The sequence below is a fragment of the Alosa alosa genome, chromosome 14, assembly GCF_017589495.1.
Source record: "Alosa alosa isolate M-15738 ecotype Scorff River chromosome 14, AALO_Geno_1.1, whole genome shotgun sequence".
Lineage (NCBI taxonomy): Eukaryota > Metazoa > Chordata > Actinopteri > Clupeiformes > Clupeidae > Alosa > Alosa alosa.
Window position 1 is genome coordinate 247,501 of NC_063202.1, and position 10,000 is coordinate 257,500.

At 48.4% G+C, this 10,000-nt stretch overlaps 1 protein-coding gene across 1 annotated transcript in view; it reads left to right on the forward strand.

The window, feature by feature from the left end:
- Window positions 1-10,000, forward strand: part of adamts18 (ADAM metallopeptidase with thrombospondin type 1 motif, 18) — an 81,828-nt gene that overhangs the window by 65,688 nt on the left and 6,140 nt on the right. Inside the window, 2 exon segments of the mRNA XM_048263638.1 lie at window positions 6,001-6,205; window positions 8,169-8,363. Of these exon segments, the coding sequence (XP_048119595.1) occupies window positions 6,001-6,205; window positions 8,169-8,363 (400 nt within the window).

The window sequence follows — 10,000 nt, forward strand, 5'->3', positions numbered from 1 at the left end:
TGGCCAGTGTGTTGCCTTTGCTGTGGGCAGGGTTGGGCTGCACTGCTCCTGTCCCAAAGCAAACAGGATTAGCATACCCTCCAGACAGGACCTGCTCGGCTCCCAGGCTCCTCAGCGCCTCAGCCCACTCGGGTCCAAGCCTCAGCCCTCTCGGGTGGCTCCTGGGCTGTCTGTACCACACGTGGAAACACGCACATACAGGCAGAGGCACATACATTACACACACACACACACTCTCTATATGCACACACAAACATGTACACACACACACACACACTCTCTCTCTCTCTCTCTCACACACACACACACACACACACACACACACACACACACACAGAGTCAACACACAAACACACACACACACAGACGCAGACATGTGTATACACATATACACACATGGACACGCATACACACACACACACACACACACACACACACACACACACACACACTCTCACAAACACACAGTCAGCCCCACCTCACTGCTCATGTACTGATAAGGCTCAAGTCAGACAAGGACCAGGGAGAAGTTGGCTCAGATGCACACACCTCCCCTAAAAATAAAGAGAGAGAGTCTTGGATGAAATGAGAAGATAGAGAAAGGAGTATGACAAACCCACGGAAACAAAACATTAGGAGGATTAAATAGATGGTTGACATCTGACAATGATGGGGAGAGAAACAGTGAAAAATAGAGGCGGAAAAGGGAAGATGGCTTTCTGCCCCATTGCAGGCGATGTTTGTGTGCCTGGACAGACAGAAAGGCATCCGGCCTTCTCTGGAACCTCACGGGCAGCTGGGGCAGATGTTGAGTGTCCGCCCCTCTGCGGTCTTTTGCTCCCATTTCCCCAGGAAGACTTCAGCCACCACTGACCACAGACTGCTCATATGCTCGTGGTTGGGGCTGATCCGATGGGCCAGGGGTGAGCTGAGCTCCGACTCTGACGGCCATCCACCAGTCCGCTGGGAGGGATGGCAGATTAAGAGCGTTTTTTGCTTTCTTATCTCCAGTACTGCTTTCTAGGCCGGCAGTGAAGCCGACAGGCCCACGGTGCCTGAGGCCAGTTAGGAAAGGAAAGGGTGCTGCCCCGACACGCAGACTGCAAGCAAGCGTTTCTCTTGCTGTTTCCATCTCTCTCTCTCTCTGTCTCTATCCCTCTCTCTTTCTCTCTCTCACTGTCTTTTCAATGTCTTGCTCTTTTCCATTATATCCCTCTCTCATTCACTCTGTCTTGTCCCTTTTCCTTTTCTCTTGTCATTGTGCTGTTTCCTCTTTTCCTCCTTTGTCAGTGTTTCTCTCTCTCCTTCCCTGAATATTTAGCATTCTTTTTCTCACTTTTCCATCTCTCTCTCTCTCTCTCTCTCTCTCTCTCTCTCTCATTGACCCAGTGTCCAATTCTCTCGTTTGTTGCTGTCGGCTGAGTAGTGTGTGTGTGTGTGTGTGTGTGTGTGTGTGTGTGTGTGTGTGTGTGTGTGTGTGTGTGTGTGTGTGTGTGTGGGTGTGTGTGTGTGTGTGTGGGTGTGTGTGTGTGTGTGTGAAACGCCCCAGTCAGGAACGTGGGGAGGTGTGAGTGATGCTGGCTGAGCGGGATTGTGGGAAATCAGGTCCAGATGACCCGCTTCCTCTGCACAACAAGCCTAGGCCCGCTCGCCCTGTCCCGTCCAAAGCCTGACAAATCGTCCAATAGCAGCACGTAATTGAAAACAAAGCGCTGGCCTGGCGGAATGGGACACAGCTGCCGGGATGGGGATTTAGCTGGCCGCTATGGCGGCCACTGTGCTGTCGTCCGACCTCCACTCTCTGACGGCCAGAGAATGCTCGCTTCCCCTCCTGTGTGTGTGTGTGTGTGTGTGTGTGTGTGTGTGTGTGTGTGTGTGGGTGTGTGTGAGAACGCTCGCTTCCCCTCCTCCTCTGTCTGTCTCTCTGAGCAGAACGCTAAGTGGAGTTTGATTACCAGTGAGATTAGCATCCAGAGTCCCAAACACACCATCATTCCTGGCCTTTCTTGTACTTCATCACCCTACCACCACCACCACCACCACCACCACCACCTACCCCCAACCACACACACACACACACACACACAAAGAGAGAGAGTCACACATATACATATATACAGTACAGACGCACACAGACAAATACACACACACACACACACACACACACACACACACACACACACACACACACCACACACATACACAGAGAGAGTCACACATATACAAATATACAGTACAGACGCACACAGACAAATGAACACACACACACACACACACACACACAAAATACATAAACAGACACATAAACTCATGGCTGCCAACAAAAACACGTCCACAGTTACACACACACACACACACAACACCCATGGTACACAGGAGGTCGTGCAGACAGGGCTGAAGTAGTCCACTCTCCCAGTGCCCTCAGGCATCAGTTCCCCATCTCTACATGCTAAATGCCCCCCCATCCCATTCGCTGAGGTTCCCACCACTTGAGAAGGATTTCTTTGCCGGTAATCTGGGGCATAACTTAGTTCCAGAAGAGAGGCCTTAAATTGCACAATCACTAATGATCCGTTTCCACCCCCTGTGCAGGCTTCTGCCTGACATATAGAATGACATCACGACCGGCTATTTCCCCCCCGACGCAGCATACCAAAAAAGTTCCCCTACATCCCCCTCTGATTATGTGTTTCGATTTATGGATCTCCCAAAGAAAAGAAGAACGGAGGGAAACATGAATGATTTGAGTGGGAATAAATAAAAAAAGCTTTTACAAACACTTCCAGAAGATGTTGTGGGAACACATTCAAAAACCAGCTAGACAGGGAGAGGGGGAAGAACGTGAGGAGGAGGAAATCAACAAAAAGAAAAGAGAGAGAAGAAAAGAAGAACACACTGCTTATCTTTCCAGCAGATCTGTGCGGCGCTGACAGGCCTGTCCATGTTTTATTGTAGCGAGAGGGATTCCCCCAGGGAGAGGCTCTGCGTTGGCCAGCCAGGAATCCCCCAAGTCCGGGCCTGCGCTGGCCCTCCTCCGGTCCCTGGGCTTGGGTCCCGCCCAAACAGAGCACGCACACACATACACACAGCCCGGCGAGGCCCAGTGCCCAAGCCAGAGGTAGAGGTAGAGCTGGAGCCTTAGCTGAGGCTTCTGTGCAGCGCTTTAGGGGATGGGGTGAGGAGAGAGAGAGAGAGAGAGAGAGAGAGAGAGAGAGAGAGAGAGAGAGAGAGGGGGGGGGAGCATGGTGCTTCAAACAAGCACCAGGCCTCTCTATCTGCCTGTCCAGAAATGTCACCGCAAAAGATAAATGTTTGAATGTTTGAACGCCTTAAAGAGTTTCACAGTGCCCATACTGGTCTCTCTCTCTCTCTCTCTCTCTCTCTCTCTCTCTCCCTCTCTCTCTCTCTCTCTCTCCCTCTCTCTCTATCTCTCTCCCTCATCTCATTACTCTTCATCTCTCTACTCTTCCATTTTTTTTTCTATTTCTGGCAGTGTCAGTTGATTTTTTTTATCTCTCTTGATCATCATTTTTTTCTTTCATTTTTGTATTTATTTGGTTGTGTGTATTTTGCACAGCTGAAGCCACTCTTCTGCTGAACAGGCTTTGCACATGCAGGCAGCAGTCAAGCATATTTCAGTCTGGCTCACAGTCATTTAACAACACTGTACTTGAAAAGCTGCCGCCTCTTAGCAGTGAGCGTTCACGATTATGGTGACCAGCAGTGTAAACTTTGAGTGTTCATGATTATGGTGACCAGCAGTGTAAACTTTGAGCGTTCACAATTACGGTGACCAGCAGTGTAAACTCTGAGCGTTTACGATTACGGTAACCAGCAGTGTAAACTTTCACAAGAAAATATGTTGTTGACTACATCTTGCATTCATTCCCTAAAACCATGAAACCACTCAAAGAAATCCTAAATGTTTTTCCCTAAAGTATGTGCTAACTTTGGTTTGTTGCCTCAACATCTTGCTAGCAGAAGCTAAGATTACACACACAGCCTCAGAGGCTCTTGGCTTGAGTGAGCACTGAGCCTTAGGATGCTTTGTTTAGGGCTGTAACATGAGCAAGAGCCCACAGAGTAAGGTGGAATCAGGCAATGCGCGCCGTCCACTCCACAATCCCCTCAAAATCCCTGGCATTTCATGTTCTTTTTTTTTTTCTCCCATGTGTAATTGTATGGCTTGGAATATGCAAGTTATTGAAAGACTCCAGAAATACAGGACTGCCGCGCTGAGCCAATACTGGTTTGCAGCGAAGTACTGCCCACTGCCCTCTGCCCAGGCAAACACATTGTTATTATGTGGCAATGAACGGAGCGAGAGACAGAGAAAGAAATACCAAAAAAACACACATTTCTTTCTTCCCGTTCTCTCCTGTGATAGATGGTTCATATTTCTGGGTGAAAAAAAGAAAGGATGAATGGCAGTTTGGAGTTCTGAGTGAGGGAATGAGGACAGGTCTGTAGGGAGAGAGAGAGAGAGAAAGAGAAGAGGAGGTGGAGGAGGATTCTGGCATTGATGGAGGGATCCAGAGGCAGTTGTCCATCACTCCAGTGTTCACTGGCTGTGACTCTCACTGCTGCTCTCCAATCTCGCTGTAGACTTGGACCCAGCTCCAGAGACGCTGCTTTTATCCCCGGGCCAAGACCGGCTCCCACATCAGCAAATGCCACAGCTATCTGGAGGCAGGGAAATTAGAGTGGGCAGGTTTCATGACAAAGGGGGGGGGGGGGGGGGGGGAGAATGGGGTAAGAATAGGTAGGGGGAGGGGCACAGGTGCTGCTGAAGTAGCAGAATAAGGGTACAGGGGTGCTCTGGGTGCAGGGGAGCATAGAGGAGGTGCTCTGGGTGCAGGGGAGCATAGAGGAGGTGCTCTGGGTGCAGGGGAGCATAGAGGAGCGGAGTTTGGGTGGGCAAACTTGCTGGCCGATTGGTTTGGACTTGGACTCGGTTTGATTTGGTTTGGGAACCGTGAGGGGGTTTGGAGGCGGCTAGAGTGATGTCTTTGTGACGGAATGCTAATCTCTATTGTGAGAGGCACAGAGAGAGAGAGAGAGTGCAGACACAGACACCGGGGCCCTGGATCTCCCATGCAGATGAACATCCACGCCATGGGACTGAGGTGCTCCAAGTTCAACTTCAAACCACTTGTGGAAACAAAGGTGTTGCCCAGGAGGGAGCATTGGAGACCAGGGGTTCATGATATGGGTGCTGTCAGAGCAGCTAGGCCTCTGTTCCTGGTGATGTTGTCCTGACGCTAGGCCTCCATCCTCAGTGATGCTCTCCTGATGCTCGGCCTTACGCCTCAACGGATACTTGATATCCATATCTGAAAGAAATAACAGAGACATGGTTAGATAAATAGAGAGAGAGAGAGAGAGAGCTAGATAAAGATAGAGAGAGTGTGTGAGAGAGCGAGAGAACATGATTTGTGTGTATGTGTGCGTGTGTGTGTGTGTGTCCTGTGGGTCCTCTAAGAGAGGGTGGAGTGGCTGTTCTCTCCCAAAATAAACGATGCAGCAGTGTTGGCAGCAGCAGCAGCAGTCAGGAGTGCTGTGGTGCGCTGATTAGACCCCTGTGCCATACGGAGAGGCCAGACCAATGAGGTCGCCTCAGGAGATGAATGCTCAGCATCGGCACATAACTGCGGTTTAGGGCGGCTTTGGCCACTGCACTTTGAAAGTGTGTGTGTGTGTGTGTGTGTGAGTGTGTGTGTGTGTGTGTGTGTGTGTGTGTGTGTGTGTGTGTGTTTGTGTGTGTGTGTGTGTGTGTGTGTGTTCCTCTGTAACAGAACAGTTGACATGTAGGTCCTGAATGGCCTGTATGAGTCTGTCTCTGTAGTTGTGCCAGCCTTGTGGAGTCTATTTCCATAAGACCTTTCTTCTGTCTTCACTCAGTCACTCTGATCATCCCAGTATGATTACAACCCATAGTGCAGTGGGGTTATGACATGACGTGTCTCTTAACCAATCGGCTCTCCCTCCTTCCTCTGACAGCTGGACGACTGGCAAATGGGGAGCCTGCAGCCGCACGTGTGGGGGCGGGCAGCAGACGCGGCACATCCGATGCATGAGGAAGGTCACCTACCAGCGGGACGAGGTTGCCCCCCACTCGCTCTGCCCTGTGATGGCCCCCGCCCAAGTGCAGCCCTGCAACACCCACACCTGCCCCCCGGAGTGGGGCACAGGTTCCTGGTCACAGGTGAGGCGGCTTCAGTAGACCTATGGAGGTCAATCATGTTCGTGTCTCTTTTCTGCCCCCCCCCCCCCCCTCTCTCTAGCTCTTTAATGGCATATCATTTAGGACTATGCAGGACCATGCAGGACCAATACAACATCAAAGTTCTGAAGCATCAAGTCACAGCAATATGCATGGACAAAAACACCACACTGGAAGACTGGAAAGCTCTACAAAGCAAAGGAAGATGAGCAGATTAAATAGGCCAGTGTGAGACATCACAAAAGCATCAAAGCAGATCAAATCATGATAAACAACCCATTGTGAAGTATTAGATCTCATTAGACTGTTCCATATCTTTACCCTTCTATCCCCTATTCCATCCCCTCTGTATTTCCCATGTCATTCTTCCTTATTCCTGTTGCTTATGGCACGAGGGCTTGTGGTGGTTTATAGCGCTACAACTGACATCTGCACTTCATTGAGATAAGTACACACTTTAATTTGATGCACATTTGGACTCAAAAATAGAACTTCTCAAAGTCATTGTTCGCCCTTACTCCCTTGCACTGTAACTGTCATATAGGGGGGTGTTTGGCAAACTAGCAGGCAATTAAACAGATCAGCAACAGCTGTCACAGTGCAGACCCCAACTATCTAAATCCAAAGGATAATGAACTCACCGACTGGGTCTGTTTTATCACATTTGACAATCAGGTCAAGTGTGGCTTTGAACCACCAAATTCAGCCCCCATCTTACAGGGCTGGGATTACAGGACTTTGCTTGTTCAACTGGGTTCCTGGTAACATTATCATGGTGGGTTTGCCAACAAGCACACACTTGGATTGATGTGTATAATATGTTGAAAGTTACTACTAAATTGCTAGATGTCAGTGAGCAACTCATTCTGACTTCTTGTCAAACATAACAAGAGGAGAACAATGTGGGCATTTTAGTGACTTCAGGACTACAGTGAAAATGAGAGAGGTGAGGAGTTGACTGCTCAAGTGTCACGGTCTTGTTTGCATTACTAATGGCAACACTACCCTGCCCTCTACTGGTGAAATGCAGTAAGACCGCTCCAATCCAGAGAATTTTAACTGAGGCTGCAAGACATGAAAGGCCAACTGGCTTCAGTCGTTTGTGGTGATAGGCACACAGACCTCGGCAACATTAATAATTTACTGCCTTTTATATGATAAAACGAAGCCATGCCACATTTTATGGCAGAAATTGGAAATAGCATTAATGAGCCACTTTTTCCCAAGTTTCTCCTCAGGCACATGAAGAAGAGGCAGTGTGCCATAAGCTTCTCCTCAGGCACAAGAAGAAGAGGCAGTGTGCCATAATTGTTCCTTTTAGTAAATGAATTGAAAAGCTGGCTGTGTTATCTGGTACTGATTAGCGGGCCCTATCGTATGTCTGGCGGTATTTTTGACATGTGAAGGACCCGGCGTTTGGTAAACAGCTTTGTGAAGCGAGCGTGCTTCAAAGCATCTCTGCTGCTGTCACTCTCCGTCAGTGAGTTCAGAGGCAGTGCAGACTGACAGTACACACTGCGAACCGTGACGGCTGAGGATGACTACAGTTTGACCTTTACCGAGTCCAGGCAAATACGCTGCGGAGCTACTTATTTTCTCTCTATTCTCCTCTCTTCTCTGTTTCTCACTCTCTTCTTCTTCTCTCTCTTCTTGTGCTATTTCTTTCTCCCTTTCTTCTGCTCACGTTACCCCCCTCGTTCCATTTGCTCTCTTCTCTCCATCAACTCTATTGCTCTGTCGGTCTGTCTGTCTGTCCGTCTGTCTGTCTGTCTGTCTCTTTTCTTGGTCTGTTTGACTCTCACTGTTATTCTCTTTCGCTGTGTGTGAGTGACTTCCTTTCTGTACGTGTCCTTCAAACCTCAACTTAAATCATCTTTTCTCTCTAACTTTTGTCTTTCTCGCCCCCCCCTCCCTCTCTCTCTCTTCTCTGTTTTTGTGCGGGCAGTGCTCGAAGACGTGCGGGCGCGGAGTGCACAAGCGCAGCGTCTTCTGCCGCAGCACGGACCCTGGGGCCAGGGCGGTGGTGGTGCCGGACAGCATGTGCAAGCTGCACCACAAGCCCAAAGCTCAGGAGACGTGTGTCCTCGCCCGCTGCCCCAAGAATGACCGTCTACAGTGGGTCACCACCGCCTGGGGCGAGGTACGGACACTGCCACACTCAAACATGTACACACACATACACACATACAGAGAGAGAGACACTAACCCTGGAACACTAACACTGACACTTAAATGAACTCAGAGACACAAATATCAGAATTCATACAGAATATCCACAGGAGACCAACCACAGAAACCTACACTTACACACACACACACACACACACACACACACACACACACACACACACACACACACACACACACACACACACACACACACACACACACACATACACACACACACACACACACACACACACACACACACAGACCACATGCACACACATACACACACCCTGACACACACCCACTCACACTCTTTATCTCTTTTGCAAAACTCATGCTGATGTGATCAGAGCACTCCCCAAGCTCCTGTCTAGACAGCCACACAGCATGCCATCACACACCTCCTACTGCACCACCCACCAGCAGTGCTGATACACAAACACACGCACGCACGCACGCATATACACACACACACACACATACAATTTATGCACAAGACATTAATGAAATATTGCAGAACACCAAGCTCCAACACCTCTGCACCCCTGATGCACAATCTACATGCTAAATGAGCAAATCACAGTAGCCTACCTCTGCACTGATGCACAATCTATATGCTAAATGAGCAAATCACTAGTGATGTAGTACTCGAGTCCGGTCTCGAGACCGATTTCTGCTTTCTCGGACTCGACTCGGACTTGTTCCTTCAAAGACTCGGTCTTGACTCGGTCTCGGACCATAGTGGGAGGAGAAGGAATCGTAATTTCAGACCGAGTCCTCGAGACCAACGCATTTTTTATGTTCATAAAAAAAAATGAAAATGAAATTTCCGCGGCGGCCCGTCTTTTGCCCCTTGTTGGCCTTGGTGCCCCTTCTTTCAATATTCTGCTTTGCGTCTGTTTAATAGCGATTTTTATTTAGCATATAGCCTGTTAAAATAATCTTAGCATCACAGCGCAAACTAATTCAGTCTTACACAGTGGAGAAAATGACAGCGCATGGCAAGACAGAAAGTGCGTCCAAATTCACCCAGTCTTCTCAGTTGAAATACTCGCAATCGCTAAGCCGACTCATCACACAGGCACATGTATCACATCACATGAAAGAACTTTTTCTCAGCTTTTAAACAATGTTAGCCGCTAATTGCTGTGGTGAACGGTTCGTGAGAAAAGTAAATAATATAATTACATTTAATCATAACGTCTACATAAGGTGCTACACCCATCTCCCTACGCATTCATCTTGGTGGAATACTTCACAAACCCTTCGTTCAGCACATGACAAACCATATATCAGAATAAACAGCAGACCTTACCGAACACAAAGGTGTAAAGCAGTCCCCTGTACAGTAAGCCGTTCCAGAGTATTCCGGTTAAATTAAAAAATGTAATCTGCAGCAAGGTCTACATTCATGTCTCCAACTTTGGTCTTTAGGTTTCAAAATGTGTTTAAATCGTTCTTCATGATTTCATAACAGGCCAAATACAAAATAAATGTTACAAATATTGCCTAGATATAGGTAAATATTAAAATCAGAGGATATACAGCTGAGTAAGAGTTTGTGAAAGGAGTCTTAATGATCATGTGCTTTATGATCATGTGCTTAAT